The sequence below is a fragment of the Nyctibius grandis genome, chromosome 11, assembly GCF_013368605.1.
Source record: "Nyctibius grandis isolate bNycGra1 chromosome 11, bNycGra1.pri, whole genome shotgun sequence".
NCBI lineage: Eukaryota > Metazoa > Chordata > Aves > Nyctibiiformes > Nyctibiidae > Nyctibius > Nyctibius grandis.
This window is the reverse complement of record NC_090668.1, coordinates 20,694,569-20,715,807: the sequence shown is the minus strand read 5'-3', so window position 1 is coordinate 20,715,807 and position 21,239 is coordinate 20,694,569. Positions and strand designations below refer to the sequence as shown.

Here is a 21,239-nt window from a genome sequence, read left to right as displayed (position 1 = left end):
CTGAGCCCCTAAGAGGGCACTCGGGTCTGCAGCGGAGGTCTGTGGTGGGTGTGACATCGCCAGCACAGTGCATGCCGGGGCATCGCACAGAGAGGCGGCCAGCGAGCCTGGGCTTTGCCGAACTTGAAAAGGAAAACAAAAGCTAAGTCAATGATGTGCCCCAAGCCCCTTCCTAACCTGCTGCTATGCGGGACATCCAGCACAGGAGTCTGGGGGGGCAGGCGGTGGCACTGGGGGTGCCGCAAGGCTCAAGGATAACGCACCAGAGCAAGGAGCCAGAGACCTGTGTTTGCCGCGTGACTTGGACCCCTCAAGCATCCAAACGCGCGTTTCGGCGGAGAAGCACAAACAGCCCGACCGTCAGAGAGCATCACCGGGCTCCGGCTCTGCTGAACATCTGCTGAACATTCCCAACCTCATGTTTTTGTACCTAGTGCTAAGCCCCTTTTCGGGGGCTTGTACTTTCGGTCTAAGCCTCTCTCTGGTTTTCTTTCCCCTCTGCTATAGCTACTCAACCTTCCTGAAGACCTGCAGACAAAAAAAAAAGCTCTATGCAGAAAGCCTGTTAAGATGCAAAGAAAGCTAATTCCTACATCTTCAGAAAAAAAAACAATGTTCTGAAAAAGGAACAATTAGAAGGTTTGTCTGCCAGGCTCTGACCACTGTCACCTCCAACTGAAGCATAAAAGACTCCCCAATATTCAACCAAAGAAAAGTGATGGTTCATAAAGCTGAACACACACAAATGCATTTATCAGCGTGATCCATTCCGGGATGGGCAACAATGACTGTTTTGTTGTTGCGAGGTGCTTCTAGGAAGTTTCCTTTATTCCTGGTTGGATTTGTGTTGTGTTTTTTTTTGGTTTTATTTACCCAGTCACATTCTCTCCAGGACATTTCTACAGCAGAGCGTGACTTGCATTACACCCCATTCCAGCAATCAGATCAGTGCATGCAGATCTCAGCCCACGCAGTGTCCCGCTGACTCCAGAGGTCTCAAGCCAAGGGGATCCAACTGCAGGACTGGGACCTTAACTGTGAGCTCCAACATCCGCACACCAAGCTAGGACTCAGTGTTTACAAGGCAAGGCAGACAAGACCTGCCTTTGCTCTTTGGGCTTGGTTGGTTTTATATGTTCAGTAATCCCTCATCCTTTGTTTTTTTTTCTTATCTTACCTCATCTTTTATATTAAATCGCGATGGTTCTTGTCTGCTTCGGTTTGACCTCCTAACCCCATAAACATCAGGATATTCTTCCCACATCTGCAAAAGAAACAGACCATCAGAAGGCCTGCTTCACCCCAATTATTTCTGACATTTTAGAGAAGTTTGATGGTGAATGTTTTTTAAAAAAAAAATCAACATAAAACCATTAGGGAATTAGCAACCAGTAGACAGACAGTTTAAAAAACTGGCTGAAAAGGATTATGATTATTTTGGGGTATTTGGTAACATCTAAAGCAGCATGTTTTATCTCAGCATTATCTTTATAGTGGTCCATCTTTCCACCAGGGTACAAATTACTCTCCAGCTCATTCAGGCTGAAGGACAAAGCATTGAGATAAGCAGCCCTCTGCAAGCAACGGTGCCAAAGGTAAGGAGGCAACACCTTGCACGTGGAATGAATGGATGTACCTACACCAAGGGACAACTCACTGTTGCTAACAGCTCCCACCACAATTCCTTTCCGTAGGGAAAACCCCACCAGCTGCCTGACAAGCCCGGTGACGAGGCATCGCCAGCAGCAACTTCAAAACTACATTCTGTGGCCCAGCCTGGATGGCAAATGGACCAGGGCACCCTGTCCTTTGGCGAGGCAAGGTGGCAGGACTGCCGGTTCTTCTCCTGAATGCACTGATGCGAATGCGGTCTGGCAGCGCAGGACCTGTGGACGTGCAGAGCCGACTGCTGGGAATGGTTGTGCTCTGTTTGCTGTAACCAAGTCCTAAACAGTGTAATGCACTGTGTCCAACTGCATGCATTTGTTCTTGCTGGATGGACAGGAGGAGAAGAGGGAGACAAGAACTGATGCCCTGAGGGACATGAATGCAGAGCTGTGTTGGTAACACAGAACAGCAGAAGCTTTACAGGGCAGACACAAACCACCAACACGCCTCTCAAACACCTACAATCCCTCTCTTCCTCAGCAGAGCTTATCCTCTTAAGTGTTTTCTAAGCCTATTCATTCTCCTTCTGCTTCTCTCTCCCTCCAGTCCTCAAATGTCTCTGCAAGCCACTGGCAGGAACAGGAAACCAAAATACACTGCCAGATGCAGCAGCAACTCAGGATTGAGAACATGATGAATACAAGGCTGCAACCCAGCAATTCTTCTGCTACTGTTAAAGGAGTAATGGGATAACACTGCAACAGACAGACTGAGAAGGTGTGTATCTGTTGGGCGTATGAGTAAGAGATAAATTCACGCGAAAGAAAAACTCAAAATACTCCCCAAACAGTTTGAAGAACTTGTCTTTTCATCTTTTAAATGGCACAGTTTTTGTATGAGGGATCGACTCCCATGACAAATCTGAATAGCACCTAACTCAAATTAACCTCACCTTCATGGGTGTATCTAGACAGAAATACAAAACAAACAATAATATAATAATTAATTGCATTGGTTATTCAAGGGCAACAGGTAACAACATGCCCAGGTTAGACCTAGCTAAGGAAAACACCCATTAACAGAGAAATTAAGGAAGGGAGAGGCTTTCTTATTAGAGGGTGCCCTGACCTTTTCATGTTTCATCCATGCTAATTATCACCCTGTATATAGATGTGTTCCCTCACAGGATAATTTTAATGTTTATTGTTAGGGACATGCTCTTAGAAGCCCACAGAGGAAGAGAAAACTTCCTTCAGTCCCCACTTATCAACAGTAAAACAGAAATTTGAATATTGTGTTACCACAACCGCCTTATAAACGCATCCTTCCTTGCCAGTCCGAACACGGGAGAATCAGCCATGCCCTAAGCCGACAGCCTAGAGGTTTGTGAGAGGGAGAAGCTGCTAACAAAAAATTCACTTCTCCCTTGCAGGTACGTGGGGAGCGCAGGCTGAAAGCACCGTCCTTCTCAGTCTTTACATACACAGCAACTTTCTCCATCAAACTCACTCTTGTGAGCAAGCTGTGCGAAGCGCAAACCACAGCTAAGAACAGGGCAGTTACACATCACAAACAAACAAACAACGACTGACCTAACCCGATCTTCCTCCCTCCAAGTAAACTCAGTTCACTGAGTTCCTGTCTCCAAATGGGTATTTGAGCTCCTCTTTCTCACCTCACACCACACTGTTACTCAGGTGCCTCCATCCCTCGGGTAAAGCAGGTACCCAAGGCACAGCTTCTGCACTATGCAGATGCTTTCCAGCCAGAGGGACACCACATGCATTAAACACCTGCAATCCCTTTTCCTCCTGTGCAGCAGCAGGCAGAGGGCAAACCTGGCTATTTGGGGAGGGTATTGCTAGGGTATCTGGGAAGCTGCAGAAAAAAACACAACAAAGAACACTGTTCTGGACATAATAAATAACAAAAGTTAAATAGTTATTTTCCTCCTCCTCTTTTTTTTTTCCTTTACTTTTTTCAAAGAGGAAGACAGTGATGGAAACAAACCAACATGGCCCAAATCCTAGACGAGCACTGTCCTGATTATATATCACGTGGGGAAGCTCTACCACTTCTGAGGGATGGGAGAGACAGGAGAGGAGTGGAAAGACAGAGGGAAAGGATGAAATGACAGGGTCATGTACTGATGACAGGCACCTGCCCTTCATTCGCACCAGTCAGCCCCATCACCACCTATCTGGTGCCCAAAGGGTTGTCCCACCAAACACACAAGCTCCTGCTCACAAGGATGACACCAGCAGGGCACCAGCACACAGTTCAAACAGCCAACGAGTGACCTGGGGACACCAGAGGCTGCTTGGTCAATGTGCAAGTGGCAGGGAAGTTGAAGACAGCTTCGTTAAGGTCCTGCGGTCTGCCCTTTCGTGGTGGGCACCAGGGCAACACGGCTACGCAGAGCAGTGGGGGCAATACCTTTTTAACATCTGCTATCCTTTCCTTCTTAGAGGCCGGTTTTTCTTTGGTTTCAGGAGGGGTCTGCTGGGATTTTGAACCCGTTGATTCACTTTCGGATTCAGACTGACTTTCAGAGGACTCCGAGCTGCTGTTTGACTCGCTGCCCTGCTCGCTTTCAGACTGGCTTGCAGAGTCAGAGCCAGAGGCTTCTTCGGATGCCGAGTGACTGATGGTAGAGAAAGAAGAGATTACATTTTAACTGCGCTGTCACAGCTTTGAAATACGCAGTGAGCAAACCTGAGCTATGTCCAAGCTACAACGATAGCCTTGGAATAGCCTAAACACAAGTGTTAACCACGTGGTCCCAAACAGACATATTGAAGCAGATGCAATTCCTTCCCAGGACTGGCACTGAACACATGGGAGAGACCGTGGGCTCCAAATCACTGTACAGTATCTCCTGCTCATCAGTCAAAACAGAGTGGTGGTAACATGAAGAGAAGCATTAACAATACCACCAGCACAGGTCCTCCAGGGAGGATCTGGCTTGCTCAGAGAGCACAAAAATAAGGTATATTGGGAGCTGGAGTGTCCAGAGACCATCCTGCTCTATTTAAGATAAGCAGTTGCTCCGGCATGGCTCTCTGCTACACCCGAGTACGGCCGGTAGTTCAAAAACCCGACATCCAATTTCTGAAAGAGGCCAGCACCAAATACTGTATGCATAATACTATATATTACAGTAAATATAATGTTTCTTGCAAAAAGAATAAATCCAGCAACAGAGCAGCAGAAAGGAGCTTATACAGGCATGTGGCTGGGGGAGTTCCTGTTTAAAGGATTACACCAATGCTGTGCAGGCTGCGTTTCTCAAGCATCCAATAACAGAGGAAGAGAACATCAGAGGTGTATTTCTCTTTTTTTTTCCCCCGTTTACATTCAAATAGGTTAATATACAGAATATTCACTTAAATGCAGGCTCGTCAACAAAACAGAGAGAGTCGAACTATTTTAGGTGGCTAAAATACTCGAACACCTTTGCCCAATCACTTCAGCATCTATTTTTCATTTAAAATCCAATTAAAGAAAACAGAAAACTCATTGCAACAGTTAACACAGATGCCAGTAAGGCAGCACTACAAATCCCACTGTCACAAACCAAAATGCAGCGCGGCCATAACAAGAATGAAAACTTTTTCAACAAGGAGCATCTCTTTCCAAGTCAGCTCCTGATCCGCAGCTAGATGTTTTTGTAATGTTTAAGGGCGTGCTGCAGATATAACATCACGAAAAGAAGAGTCAGGAAAACTTCGCAGAGGGAAAACATTTTTAATTTTTCTCCTTTTGTACAAAACTACGAACGTTACAAGATCCATCGAAGGCTCTGCTCAGATTTCACAATTTCAGAAAGAAATAATGCAAAGACAAAAAAGGCAAAAGCACAGGTACAATTACATATAATCCTACAGAAATCAATGCACGCTACAGAGGCGGGATCACCGGAGTCAGCTCCATCCATAGCTACATCCACATGCAAACAGGGCTCGTTTACACCACAGAAATCAGCTCCCCACCCTCAGATAAAAGAATTCTTGAGACATCTGTGACATGTAAGAGGGCTGGGCCCCAGCAGCTCACGCATCAGCAGAGCTGCTCCCGCTCGAGCGGCTCAGCTCCAGCTGCCGTCTCCCGGGCAGAGGGCGGCAGCCGAGCGCCGCGGGAACCCGCTCCACAAATCCCTGCGGCCGCAGCCAGGCTCCAGCCGCCATCTTACAGCCACCCCGCTCCCACCATCTTGTGATCTCCTTGCGGTGGCAGCTGCTGCTCTGGGTCTGTTCGCAAGCCCTAAAATGGAAGAGCGTAGCATGCGCAGGGAAGAAAGAGACAGCGGAGAGCGAGAATTTCTAAGGCTGAAGGAACAGAAACGGGGCCTTTTCGGGAAGGAGCGGAGGGTGAGCCGTCACCGATGGCTGCTGGTTTCATCGTCCCAGCTTGGTTTCGAAGGAGATGGGGCATCGCATCACTCCCTCCTAGCAGGGCTGGAAAATCAAGTTGAACTACCACCCTTCCAGGCCGCCCGGTCGCTCCTGCCTGTCCCACTCCTACCCGTGACGACCAAAGGCAGAGCCCTGCGCACAGCCCTCTTGCTACACCCCGCCGCTGCCTGCCCCTTCCTCTACGTTTTCTGCAGGTTGCACTCCTCTCTGCTCCACCACGGCCCTCCATCACTGTGCTCTCCTGCTATGCCACGCACCGTGTCTCTCCCTGCTCGCCTGCCGCCCCACAGCTCTCTGCATGGTTTCTCACTGAGCACGTCCACGGATGTGCTGACATCTGCTCCCAATGTCCCGCTCAACAACATTGCTTTGCAACCGAGTCTACTTAGAGCGAGTGATGAAACTTCTCCGTTGGAGAATTTTCAGAGTTCCAGGGGTTTTTCCAAGAAAACCAAGGGAATTTTATTCGGAAGCGTTGCCACACCACTCAAGGAAACGATGCTTCAGCAACCCTGTGGACAGCCGGTTTCCACGGTCAGGGCTCAGCAGGACACTGTCCCACAGAGCATCCCGCGGGGACGGGGACCCGACCTCCATGAAAGAATGGGATCTGGAGGCATCCAAACCTCTACCATCACGACGCAAAGTGGCAACAACAGGCTCAACATAGTTGAGTCATGTTGGCGTCCCACGTTCCACAGGGACGCACAAAAGAGGAAGACACTTTTCTTCCATCAGATTTATTAGCAATAGCTGGAAGAAATTATAACAACCCAGGCTAGACTGAGGCCAGACAGCTTTGGCAGTATTTGTTTAAAGGCAGAACAGTAATTACTGGCCTCCTCCCACTCTGGAGCCCTTTGTTTCTCAAGGCCCTAAGCTTTATTTCAAGGACACAGGGACACAGCCTTTCTGCACATCAAGAGCCATAATTCATGTGCTTTATCCACAACATTATCTGGACACTATAATTCTTTTTTTCAAGATGTGAACTGTGTCATCTAAAAATAGGGCGACTTCTCTAGTGACAGACAGAGATGACATACACATCTGCATGTACATGTATGCACACGCTTGCCCTACTAAGGAAAGGTAGATGAGAAGTGCTATGTCCTTTTGAAGGCTGTTGCAAATAATTCGTTTTTGATAAACAACTTGTGATCAAGGCAAAAGATACGTGCTTGTCTTTATTTCTACACTGATAGAATAAAAAAGAGAACTGAAAAGGCTCATTCCATAAAATAATCCTTTCTAACTATCACCAAGACAATCAGGAATCATTTCTACCTGCCAACAGAGTATAAAGGATTAGCAACGTTATGTGTCAAGTCAGGCCTTACACTGTACGTAACTGGAGATTTAAGTCCTCTTTTCAGAAGCTATTTTTAGAATACGCCCTGCTTTGATGCCCCTAAGTTAACATCCAAACGAGACCTACTTTCAGCTAAACTATAAGTGGGGGACCAGCTGCAATTGTTGCAAAATCACGACTCAACCAGTCCACCAGAAACATCCGTGATCATCAAGAAAGCCACAGCTGGACCATTGCTGACTTCACTGAAGTAAGAAACTCCTATAAAAAGTGAGATCTGCTGAGATCCAGCCAAATACATTCCCCTGGTTTCTAAGAAATACTTCAGGCTATAATTCTGTTTTAATTAAGAGCCTGATCCTGACTTGAAGGGGAAGAAAACTAAATCATCCCTTACCAAGAAGGACATGTTCCTTCCAAGAAATAAGTAGCTGAACAGCAGTGATAAGACCCTTTACAATCAGGCATCTAAGTTTACAAGGCAATTATAGCCTTGTGCCTGAAGCCTCCAGCCTTAGCATTTAGTATTTCACATATGACTTCATTTTATGGGGGATCATCTTTGCTAACAGCAACAAAACATTTTATAAGCTCTCAACAAGGACAAACAGTAGATATGTTTCCAGAAGGTGCAGAACAAGCTGAAAAAATGACCCCATATGCATTTCTTGAATGAAGAGCTGACACAGGAATGGCTCTAACTGGGACCATTCTGCCCCAGACTTTAAAATTTGGCTTTTGATGGACAGCATTTAAATTCAGCCAGGGGGATAAAGGAGAATTAATGGCCCAAGACCCTCCCACAAGCCAAGCTCCTCCTAGCTTTAAGAACTGTTGTGAACATTTTGAATCTAAACAAGGTTGAATTCAAACTGTAATGTTCCACTGGGCTTCGCAAGCTCAGCAGGGACTCAGCACCAGCAAAGTCGCCTCATGGAGGCTCGAGAAGGTCCTTGGCACAAACTCCCGGGGCTGGATAATATCAGGGGCTGGATAATATCAGAAACCAAGTTTATTGTTCCACTCCGGCAAACATACACTTCACTGTTGTGCGTTGTTGGACACAGCTTCACATGTCCCGTGCATAACTGATACCCAGTTGTCCATCCCCGTCTCATCTCGCTGCCACCGAAAGGCCAAAGGCAGGTACCTGGGAGACATCCCCTGCCCTCTCCCACTCATGCTCACCCTACGGCCCATGTTCCCAGTACTCACTCTGTGCTTACGCCAGCCGTGACTAGGCTACTGGACTCCTCCATGAGCCACTTGAACTTGATAACACATCAGAAGACTAGCCCAGAGAAAGAGCAAAATAGGTCCCTGCTGGCATAGTGAGTAAAATCAGAGCAAGCCTTTACAGGCACCAGGAACAGTGGAAGTATACTACGGTTGGCAGCACAGATGACTTGCAGAGGACAAAAGGGGCAAGCCAGACCCCAATTTTGGGGCAGCAGCAAGCCAGCTGCTCAGTTTGGCCAACCCTGGGTCCTCAACCTCCCTCTCTGGCAGCTCAGGCCAACGGTCTGCGAGCAAGCCCAACCGTTCCCTGGAGCAGGTGCTGGAGCCTCAGGTGAGCCCACCGGACCTGCTGCCATATGGCACTACCAACCCATGGCACAGCAGCGGGCAGCCGAGCTGCGGCTCTCTGAAGAGAGCGGGATGTCTTCTCCAGGCCAGGCGTATCTGTCAGATCCAGCTCCACCAGTAAAAGAGACTTCTCGGCCCCCACAGCTCTTCAGCAAGGGCTGCCAGCCTCACCCGTCCACCAGTGGCACTGGCCCTAGACTTACTCCAAAGCACAGATCAGCAAAGCTGCTACAGGCCACCAATTTAAAGCTATTTAAACAGATGTGCCTTCCTAAAGTGACCTACACACAAACTGTTACACACACAAAGGGACAGTGAGAAACCAGAAGATGCTAACGCACCAACTCAGCTGGATACCGTGTTGCTGTCAAATGTTTCCTTTGAATATTTGATCTATAGATGTGATGTTCCCTATTGTCATCTATAAACATACATGAAATGCCTACATATATTGCAGATAAAAACAAGCACCATCAGTTAATGTTGATGCATGCACCCAAGTCACACAGTAGCTGTAAAAAAAGCATCAAACCACATTAAATTTCACCTCTGGGCTAAACAAGCCAGGGAGAGAAACACAAGACTGATTCTGGCTATAGATCATTGGCTGAAGAGGGGATAACTTTTGATAAAGAGAGGATAATATGTGGACCACAGAGGACTGAGAAGAACTTCATGGGATCTATCCCTTGCCTTGGGGACAAAAATATGAGCAAATGCTATAGTAAGCGCAGCCAAAACTATACAGACACTACACAGAGCTTGCAAGAGAGCTAAGTGAATGACACTCAGATCGTGATACTGAAGATAAATTAATTTCTAGCTTTTTGAGTTCCTTTTATTTTATTCTGAAAGTCTCTTAAAAAGACTGAGAAGAGTGAAAGACTTTTTCCCAACTTATTTCCTGCAGGCAAAAGTGGAAATGGGGAGAAGGGATGGAAGAAAAATATTCCTGCTACTCATGCGTGGTATGTATTTCTCACAATGATCTGTCTCAAAGCAGGCACTTAAACTAGAATATACTAAACACAGCCAGGCTCTTCATACTGTTTTAGAAGCGAGTCTCAAACAACTTTGATTACTCAATTTGGCCAACTGAGCAGGCTTTCAAACAGGCACAACAAACACTCCCAAGGTTACAGGGTCACCCCTGCGAGAAAACCAACACGTCCTTCAAAAAACAGGAAAAATATTTCCCCAACCTCATTTTGTGATTGTCAACTTTTTTTTTTTCTTAAATAGGCAAGTGAAAAGAGTTACCGTGGAGAATGTACACTTCTTCCACATGTGACTGCTAACCTTGCTTGCAGAGGTTGGGTGTTAATTACATTAACACAGCACTAGGCACAACAGGGCCATGGTGCCACTGTAACAACCGAGGGATTATGCACTCAGCAGGTATCCTACCTCAATAACCATCTGAATTGGGTCCAGCGGGTTCAAAGGAGGGGAAGGGGAGGAGGCAGAGGGAAATCTTCACACCCATTCTGGCCATCACTACTTGCCCCAGCACAGGACTCCCAAATGCCAAAGGCAAAGTAAATCCTGAGCACAGAGTGAGCTAAATATATCCCTTATGTAAATAAATATATAAATAAATAAATACATATATAAAATATATAAAAATATAAAATATAAGTTAATATTTATATAAAATAAATATATCCCTTATATAAATAAATATATATGGATATATAAATATCTCCATATATAAATATGCTGCTCTGCTGCAGGTCCCTGTAAAGAACATTGGGCTATCTTGAATGACAAGTATTTTCCAAAAGTGGTTTTCTTTTTTTCTCTCCACTACAAAGACACCACATAATGCTTGCATAAGCAAGCAAAACGAGCAGTCATTCATGATCAGGAGAGCTGGCTCTCTCTCGCTCTCTGATCTTTGAGCCAGAGGCTAAAAATGCCTGGGATGTTTAGTGGGAAAAGAAAAAAAAGAGAGAAAAAAAACACAACCCAGCACAGGGACAAAAGGAGTCAAAACCTGTCTGCTTGATCAAGGAGGCCATTGAGAATCTCCAGAGGCGGCATCCCTCCCCTCCCCTGCACAGAAAGGGAAGGATAATCCCAGTTCTCCGGGTTTTGAAAGGGGAAGGCAGCGGAGCGTTTCGGGGCTCCACATCCAGCACCCGCGGGAGGACCCAGGCCGGCTCCTGCAGCACCCACCCCCTGCTCGGCACCTCCTCGCACCCATGGGATGGAAGGACCCCAGGGCACACACCTTCCCCTAAGGCCGAGAGGGCAGGCAGGGGTTAACTCACCCTACCCCCTCCGCCACTCCAGCCCCAGCCTCTGCTTTGTCACCGCAGGGGACAGCCAGGCTAACGCTCAGCGGCAGCACAAAGGGAACTCTGCACACAGGCAGCACCCGACCTGTTGTAAAGGACGTGTAGATGCATGGGGCAGGGCGGGGGGGGGGGCTGGAGTGTGCACACACAATTTTGGTTTAAATTAGTACAGAAAGGGTCGTTGCTTTTTCTCCCTTAACATTTGCAAACTTCCTTTAAGTCCTAACAGATTAAAGAAAGTAACAGGGAAATTTAGGACCCAAAATCATTAACAAGAGGGCACATAAATTCCTTTCTGGTTCCAGATGACCTGCAGTTCAGAAGAGGGGAGCCTGACCTGGCCTGAGGGTTTTATTCCAAGTGACTGTTAAAAGCTGTTTTTAACCAAGAGATTTAAGGCTCATCATTAAGCCTCCAGTTTTAGGGACAGCACATGGCATCCAAAGCTCTCAGCTGGTGACAACTCTGTAGTTAAGAGCAGAGGTTCGTCCCCATGAAAGAGATGCAAATGACTCCTATAATTAATATATTAGCAATTCTATTAAGTCACCTATACCCAGCAAGAAACATAAATAGTTACAACACAACTTTTTCCTAAGGAGCCAGGTGTTCTGCAGTCAGTGGATTCTTGACATTGCAACACACTTGTTCAGAGCCGGGGTAAAGGTTTGTGAGCAATGAAGCGTTCAGCATCCCCCTCTGTGAGGCACCCCGTGCTTGGCAAACCTACTCCACAGAAGCCCTGCCAAGACGAAAAGCCGTGCAAGCGTTATCAGCACAACACCAGAAAGGAATCCGAGATCACTGTTTCAAACTTTTTTATTTTTTTAACCTTAGAAGTCAAGGCCAGAAAAACATATACTACAGCATAGATTATCTCAGCCCACAGCTAAATATAAATCAAGCTGTATATTAAAAATTATAATTTAGCAGCAGTGCTGCACTAGCCGTGATGTAACAAGAGCGACTGCACATTTAGAAAGACTCATCAACATTTTGCTGCTTATTATATCCAAAAGACACTCCCTGCTCCAAGAAAAGGAGGCATGAACAGCGTGACAAGACTTACAAAAGCTTCACTGCAAGTCACTAGATGTGAATTTTTCATCTAGTCCTATTTGCTTTCATTTCAAGGATCCTTTGCAGGATATAAAGACAGACTTTACAAGCACACCACCACCTACAGAAAAAGCATCTTCAAATGGCATTTCAGCACACGTCTTCTGATAAAAACACAACAGAAAAATTTATGTAAGACACCATGTCAGTAGAACAGTACATCCTTTGCTAGAAGGCTGCTTATATCTAATTATGGTAATCCAGGCCATCCCCTCCCCCAGTGCTGTGCTGTTTGTATTTATTTTCCTTGAAGGAGAGGAGAGATAATGCAGAACAGAATCTTTCTCCATCCATTATCACCATCCTCCTGAGCTGGATTTCAGCTAGGGGCAATGGGAGATTTAGAAGTGCTTCTCCATCTTCAGAACTTAACAGCCTAATTTAACATTGTAACTCCTGATGGAGCTGTTGTCTGCAACACGGAACAAGATACAGTGGATATACACACCTCCAGGTTATGTATCAGGAGATGCAATTTCAGCGTAAGCTGCCAAACCCACTCCAAGTAGGTTTACTTTAGCTGTCTCGAGTTCAAAAGAAGCAAGGCCACGGCAGCAGAAGCTTCAGTTCAGTCCCCACACGCCTGCTCACAGTCCCAGGTACTTAACCACATGGCTAGTCTCACTGCATCTGCCACCGGTACCCTCATCTGCTCCTTAAAAGTAGCAGTGATAAGCCTGAGTAAAGAGACATGTCAGTATAAAAATTCCTCAGAGACAGGCTTAGCAACTCAGTAACCTGCTAATTGTATGAACAGCTCTCTGAGACAGGGAGTGAAACATGAAAACAAAGATGGGAACTGGTTTCTCCCTATACCGAGTTGGAGAGATTACAATTAAACATCACTGCCTTCCTGGCCCTCCCTCTTGAGTCCTCTCAAACGTCTAACATGAAGTGGAAACGTTTGTTTTAGTACAAAACATGGTTATTGTGGCCCAAATGCGGACAGCGATGCTGCTCCCAAGACATACACGTGAGATCCTGTGTTCTCAGAAGTGCCACCCCCTGCGCGCGGTTGCGGTATGACCCTGTGGCACACGACATTATTTCTCCCTGAGCCGTGGGAGAGTTTGGCTTCAGCTCACATAGGAAATGGGGGATGGTGTAGATAAGGGCAACTGTTGCTCTCAAAGTACAGCAGGTGAAACATCAACCCAACAGAAAGCGGAACAGGCTCTAATCTACAATCTCAGCCACATCAGCTTCTCTTGGCTGAAGGCACTAATAAATTGAGGCAGGGGCGGCATGGGAGCACACGTACATGCACGTGCACGCAGGTACAGCGATGCCCCGGCAGCAGCACACACATGTGCTGCAGAGGCGTTTTTGTAGGGTTACAGAATCACCCAGGTGAGCTCTTTATTCCTATTTTTCCATTTTTATTTGGCAAAACGGTCATGTATTTAGAGAATAAGTAAAATTTGATTAATTAGCTTAAGATGTTTAACTAATAAGAACAATCCAGAAGAGGTTAAATTTCAGCTAAATGTAGCTGCTTGCAGTTGGTGAGCCTTTTTTATAGCGCTGTATATATTGTATCCATTCCTGGCAGCAATCACAAAACAGGAAACAGAGAAGTTGAAAGTCTCAGAATCCTGCATTCATAATTAGATGAGACATTTCCTTCCAGAGGGTAATGTGAAACAGAAGTAACAAAGCCAAACAAGAACAATCTCCTTTGTGTTGCACACAGATTACATCATTATTCATACGAATTCCTTGCACATTATTCCTTTTGTGTCCTGCACTGATCAAGCATTTTCCCTTTTCAAAAAAGCCTCCGGACAGTTTCATAAAGGGTTAAAGCTTAAAAAGGAGAAAAAAAAAATCCTTGTTAAAGAATCCGGCAGTGCAAATGAAACTGAAAGGCTCGGTACATACACGATGGCCGCAACAGCTAAAAAATAACCCGTCAGCCCGTGTGAAAAGCTGAAGCCCATAGTTAGAGGCATTTTAATAAATGTGTTTAACGTTTCCACTCAGCTCAAAGAAAATGAGTTGTAAAATGCACGTTGAAAGCAAAAGAGTGAGTTTTAGTGATTTAAAGATGCCGAAAGCCATAATGCTATAAAAAAAGGCTAGGCGGTCCAGGAATACTACGATGTTCTGCAATTCCTTTCACAGCTTTAAAAAAAAAAAAAAAAAAGCCACACCAAAAATAACCCTCCTCCTTTTCAAGTCACCCCCCTTGCTTCTCAAAATAGCCTGTACTATTAAAAAAAAAGAAATTAATAAAACAAAAGCCTGTGCCCGCCAGATGAGAGGAAGCGAGGGAAGGCAGCGGCAGCCACTCGTTCCACAGCCAGGCTCCCAGTACAACCCAGTACATCCCAGCAGAGCCCGGTGCTGGCGTGCCGGGGCAGGCGTGGGCGAGGCCGAGCGGTGTGCGCAGCCATCACGCGCAGGCATGGCTCTGCCTCCGCACCGGCCGCCTGTTACCAGGCGAGCGCAGCCAATCGCCGTCCCCAGCGAGCACAAGATGGCCTTTGAACTCCCCACCAGCAACTTCCTGCTGTTTTTAGAGTACACACAGTGCAATGCAGTATGTCTGTCAGCTATGCGGCACAAAGGAACAGCCATTTTGTGACTGAACTGGACCCGCACCAAAATGCCAGGCGGTGCAGCCCTCCCGGCTCTTTTCACGGGGAATCGGGGCTTCCTGAGCGCCACCGAAATGAGAGGGATGTCCTCTCCTTTTATCGGCACCCAGGGAGGGCAATTTTTGTTTAACGTCTTCGTTTCCCTCCTCCCCCCTGCCCTGCAAATCCTCTTTCGTATGTAACTGCATCTTCATAAAATGGCTGCCACGTAAAAGGAGGGTGTTCTGCTCAGCGAGGGCTGCAGCACACACTGCAGAGCACTCTGCCTCTGTAAGGTGGCTGCTGAGCGCAAAAAAACGCCATTTCAGACCTCAGACTTCCAGCTCTCTGAACAGAAAACAGGCTGAGATCTAACCCACCACAATCCTTCTTTTTTCCCCCAAAAAAATGTTGTTTTAGCACTAGAGAAGCCAAGAGCTGGATACAGACGCAAGGGTTTGTTCAGCCCTACAGCTTCTGTAGCAGAAACCATTCCCACAGCGGGGTATTTGGGAGGTGCAAGAGCAACTGCAACAGATGCAGGCCGGGGGAAACGAGAGGAACAACGTATCAGCCACGTGTTACTTCCTATACGCTGAAAAACTCACCCCTGGACCTCAGGGGGACCCCAGCCTGCCTCTCACTGCTGAAGTTCACATTAGGGTTGCACCATGGATGTACCCTCTCACACCACCTGCCTTTCAGAAATGCAGCACAGAAGATGCTAGAAAACACACCAGGATTTTGTGCAATTATTTAATGCAAGTCCCAGATACACAGGTGGTGGTTATTAGAAACAGCAGCATCCCAACTTTTATCCTAGGTGGAGAAAGTTGCATGGAATCAGTCAGCTTCAAGTCTGGGAAGACTTACTGTCAATACACAAAGGACAGGTGTTGCTGTTCATTCTAGAAAGGCACCAAGTACACCCCTCAGCTTACAAACTGTAAAGAGTTAACACCATTTTCCTCCCCAAGAATAATCATCTGCTTTGGGACAATTCTCAGGTATTTTTGTTTATTCAGCATATACCTTTGTGTTTTCTTAGGACTAGAAAGGTAGGAGTCAGTTCCAAACATATTCTCCAGTCAGGACGCTAAGGTGGTGTACAGGAACTGGATTTTCTTCTGCTAAAACACCTTTCTCTAGTCCCGCATTTCTGCTTCTCCAGCCCATGGGAATGGCACTGGCCATATCTACCTTTTCCATCCATCTCCATCACCCAGGTCTCCCACCAGGGATTAGGTAACAGGACTTCATGTATTTCCATGCATGCAGAGCTGGTCTCACAACTGGGGAGAAAGCTGGCCAGCAGCACGTGAAGTGCAGACATCAGTGCATTTCTGGGCTACAGTAAAGCAAAGCGGTGGCTTTACTTCCTAGAAATCATTTCCCCTACGACTTCAAGTCAACCTCAGGAAGTAAAGCCCATTTTACGACATTCAGCTGACTCACAGCTCAGAAATAAGCTCGACAGGGCTCACTTACAAATATCCTGTGCTCAATCGTTCCCACACTTCAGGTGAGTGGATGTTACCCACAGCAAGTTTATTTTGAGAAAATAATTGTGAAGGAGGAGAAGGATAACCTCACACAACAGGTGTTACATACAAATTGATCAATTATGATAAATAACCTTTCAATGAAAACACCAAAAGCACACATGAGAGACTATGCAAATATAATACCCCTACGGACAAAAAAAAACCCCAGAGGTCTTCTTTCTGTGGCACTACTGCTAAATGTCTCCAATTTCATCTCCTATTTAGCATAATATTTCTAACACCAATAAAGTACCTTAATTCAGATTTCTTGAAGAAATTATACCTATTATTGCTTTTGCTGATAATCTGCACTTTAAAAAAAGCACAGACTTAAATAAGCTGAATCATGAGTCATTTTTTAAAAAAATCGACTTTTCAAGCAATATTTTGTGTGCAGTATTTACAGTAATATCAAGATACCACGGTTTGAAAGTCTGATGTGGTTTTAAACTGCATTATTATAAAAGCTCTGTATAGGTGCTATATGTAATGTTTCAACAGTCCCTGAGGCTAATTTAGTTAATAATAATTTCAAATTAAACAAACTTACCTACATCCAATTTAGGATTTAAAATCTGACTGCAACTTTAATAAATCAGGAATACCACCCAAGCTTATGCTAGAATGTTACAGTAATTTGATAATATAGATATATTCCCACACTATTTCAAGTTTGTGTGTTTAAGGAAGGTTAAATACTGGACATCAAAAATACTATTCAAACACCTGCAAACATCACAGAGCACATGTGATACAACAGACAGTTCAGAATTCTTTTTTATTAATGTTAGTTAAAAATTACTGAAGATAACACCAGAGAAAAATAAACAAGCCACAATTCAATTAAAATTAACAAAATGCACAACTCAAGTGTATTTACAAACTAGAAAACAAAAATGCATATAGTTTAATTTCCAATTTTTGAAAAAGCTGATCCTTCAAATACAAAATGAGCAATCCAGTAGTTATACTTCTGCATTCCTAGCAAACAAACATTTCCAGCATTTCATACTTTTTCCACATCAAGGTTAAGCTTATAAAAATCTGTAAAGAATCTCAATACTCAACAAAAGTAAATAAAAACAGTCTGAGCAAAAATATATTAAACAAACAAGCAAAGCATTCGGAGCCTTTTGTTAACAGTCCCGATGTATATTTTATAATACGAAATGCTATTACCAGCAGGAGAAAGTCTGGTTAAATTGTATCAAAATATTCTAAAATACCTAAACAGTATCAAAGTTCCACAAGCTGAAATAAAATTTGAAGTAAGGGGTATCAGACAAACAGGCACTTTCCAGTTTATATTTTAAAATGAGCTTTTTTTCATTCATCTAACTTTTTCTTGTGTCTATTTACTATAATTTACTACTACACCAGGCTTCTGTATGGCCCTCAGTTAAAGTTTAGACTTCTGAGATTCTTCAAAGAAAAATCTGCCTTGTATGTAAAATGGTGCAATGCAGCAATGGCTAAACCGACAAGGTCATTTTTCACAGCACAAAAAACCTAAAAACTGAAATTCAAAAGCTGGAAAAACATAATACAGAGAAAAGGGCTCCCCTGAATAAAGGTACAGTACCTTTTGACTATGACATGGGCCCTTAAGTCACAACACAACTTTCAGAAATTACTACCAAAAAAAATTAGGGTGTGGCATGCTAACAATCTCAAGGTCATTCCTTAAAAAGGAAGCAAAATCAGTAAAATGTTTTGTATTAAGCACTGACAGTAACCCAAGGCTGTCAAAGTAAACAGGGTATTCACAGGTTTTACAAAAAAAAAAAAAAAAAAGAAAGTTGATAGATCATACCTCGATGCATTGCTGTGGACTGAACCCTCCTCTCCTTGGCTTTTGTCCTTATTTCTCATCATCTTTTTATTCTTAAATATTAAGAGGGGGTCAGGGGTGTCTGTTTGCTTTGAAGTCCTGTGCCCAGGTATTTACTGTCAAAAGTTGAAAGAAAGGTAAGGTCCCAGCTCGTTTCACTGGCTTTCATTATCAGGAACAAAGTCCTGACGCTGCAACGATACTGTTATAACAATACACAACACTGATCAACACGGCAAAACGGAGATTTAAAACAAATAATCATTTTTAGAAGAAAAATCCAAGAATAAACACAGCAGAGGAGCATCCTGCAAACTTTCCCAAAGTAACACTGGATGCAAATAATCTCTGTATCTTATTGCGTCATCCCAAATACAGCTCAAATCAGTCGAAAATCAAAGTACCTAAAACAGCAGAAATGTAAAAATTATTATTATTAATTGCTCACCTACCTGATCCATGCACCGCCACCAGGACCAAGTCGATATTAGTTTCGGGTAGTGGAAAAACATTAGATCCAAAATATTCAGAGTCAGAATGATAAAATACAAATTTCAGAGAATGAAAAAAAAATATATATTCTAATCCCAAAAAATATGCTGCTGATAAAGCAAAAGAAGCAATAATTAGTAGAAAAATGTCCGGGGGAAAAAGCTCATTAGGAGAGCGCACAAAAATGGAGGTACGCCATGGCTTCTAAGCTGGAAAAACAACGACCTGGGCTCTCTCCACGGCTTCTTCTTTCCAGCAAGGCACGAAAAGGGAGCCCTCAAAAGCTGCTTTTCTGCCCGAAAAAGGTCCGCTCGGCCCCCGATTAGTGCCTAGGAGAGGCAAGGGGCTGTGGGGGCCCCCTGAGGCTGCCCAAAAGTTAGGGAAAGTTGCGTAAAGTGTTGGGGAAGGCACGGAGCTGAGCGCGCTCTCTCTAAGGCACAGCCGCCATCTAGAGCTCCTTCCCAGCTCTGAGCTCTGCCTTTGATTGACACTCTCTACATTTACCCCACAACTCAGGTGATGTACCATAGACCCACCCCTTCATTTCTACCAAAAAAAAAGAGATAGCCTCCACCTAAAGGGTGCCTGCTACCCCCCACAGCCCTGGCTCCTGCCAACTACCCCAGCTGAAGGGGTACCTTAACCCCATGTGGCTCAGGCACCCTTTTAAAACCAGAAAGAAATGGAATTTGTGCCTTTTGTTTTAAAGATTTGCTAAATATTTCAGTGCCTGGGCTAAAATTACTTCCTCCCTGGACAGGAAGTGGTGCTGTTACAAGCCATTTTGAAAGAATGGCAGTGGAGCTGAGAGCCATGCAGCCAGCACCGACCCACCTTGGGGGTCCCCCCACCCGGGGGTAGCTTTTTGGCAATTCAGTGGCAGTATCCCCAAGACAACAGCTCCTCCGCTTGGTCACCCAACGCTCGCACGTACAGCTTGGGAGCAGGGTGGCAGGCGCTCCCAGGGGAGCCCCGCGGTGCTGGCAGCCCCCCGACTCTACAGCGCCTCCCTAGTGGTTTCCCCCACAATAAAAATCCAACAGCTACGCATTTTGCATCAGTCACGCGAAGGCGCTGCCGTAAAATAAGGCCAATGCCATTAAAAGGGTTATTTCGAATTCACGTTCTTAACCCATTAATGTTCATTAACAGATTTTCACAGAACAAATGAACTTTAAAGCCACATAATAGCCGAGCTGTAGGACTGGAAATCAAGCAACGTCTCAAATACAACATCCTAGTTTTGAGAGGATGCATTACAGAGGGAACAGAGGAGATCCAAGCATCCCCCAACCACTTGTATGCTGACCACCAGTTGTCTTCCCACAAGCAAAAGCCTCCTTAAAGTGCAAGGACATCTTGTATATCCATAAGCATCACAACTAGACAGTGAAATCAGATGCTGGGGGACTGCTGGGGGAAGGGGGTAATGGGCCAGTCTAGGCTTCTATGGGGACATCCATGGCACAGCATCCCAACAGCCTGAAATCATTGGCTTCTATCAGTAGAACCAAGATAGTCCCCATCAACTCCTCCATACACTTGCCATTCACATCCTCCAACAATCTATCATCTTGCCACATCAAGAGGTTTGAGTAGGTATGCTCTGTTGCCACAGTCCATTTTAAAGAATTCCAGTTTACCCATTATTTACAGAAGACTCCCCATACCTAAACTACAAGAACTAAAAAACACAATGCAAGACCATTCCAAGCAATTTTGGGCAACACTTAAGGAAATCCACTCGCCTGAATGGGGATCCCTTTAGGTTGGTCCCAGTATCCAGCTCCACCATATAAGACATGGCAAAACCAAACCCAAGCAAGCGTGTATCATCAAAACAGCTGGATTTAACAGGTACGAGTAATTCATCATGGTAAAAATGGATATTCACCAAGTCTGAGAAAGCCAAATGGTAAAACACACACAATGGGGTTTTTTTTTGTTTTTCGTTTGTTTTTAAAAGAAAACACCTAGGTTATCTCAGGACCAGGTTTGTCATCTTGGCCCTCCAGCATAAAACAAAGACAACTATCAATTTCAAGTGAAACATACATAGGAAGGTGGCTACAACTTAACTATTTGATCCACAAGGAAGTTGAAAGGAAATTGTTTTGTGAACATTAGAACCATTTAAAAATTCATTTGTAAAGGTTAACATGTCATCTGTAGCAACATCAAAAAGAACTCATTTTTTTCTCATCAAATACATCGTACAGTATCACGCAGCTAAGCCTACATTAAATAGAAGTGAAGCAGATTGGACACTTGTACAGAACAATTTTAAGACAGAACAGACTGTTTAGGAAGTATGCTGTTCAGGAAATCTGTTGAAAAGTTTCTATACCCGTACACAACCAAAGAAGCATACCTGAAAAAGTTACACAAAACATTCAGGTGCTCCTTTATTGTCATATTTGCCCAGCCTTCAATTGATATCAATTCCGTCTTA

The 21,239-nt window shown here is 44.8% G+C and overlaps 1 protein-coding gene across 14 annotated transcripts in view; it reads right to left on the bottom strand.

Annotated features, from left to right (window-relative positions):
• CHD2 (chromodomain helicase DNA binding protein 2) overlaps window positions 1-21,239 on the bottom strand; it is a 90,325-nt gene that overhangs the window by 37,343 nt on the left and 31,743 nt on the right. For 11 of the 14 annotated variants that reach the window (XM_068409980.1, XM_068409979.1, XM_068409982.1 and 8 more), the window contains 3 exons: window positions 18,278-18,411; window positions 4,045-4,252; window positions 1,178-1,264 (listed from right to left, as the gene is read on the bottom strand). In XM_068409980.1, the coding sequence (XP_068266081.1) occupies window positions 1,178-1,264; window positions 4,045-4,252; window positions 18,278-18,339 (357 nt within the window). In that variant the 5' untranslated portion in view covers window positions 18,340-18,411. Of the gene's footprint in view, window positions 123-1,177; window positions 1,265-4,044; window positions 4,253-18,277; window positions 18,412-18,743; window positions 19,242-21,239 lie in introns of those variants that run through there. The other 3 variants (XM_068409988.1, XM_068409987.1, XM_068409990.1) reach the window with 3 other exon arrangements.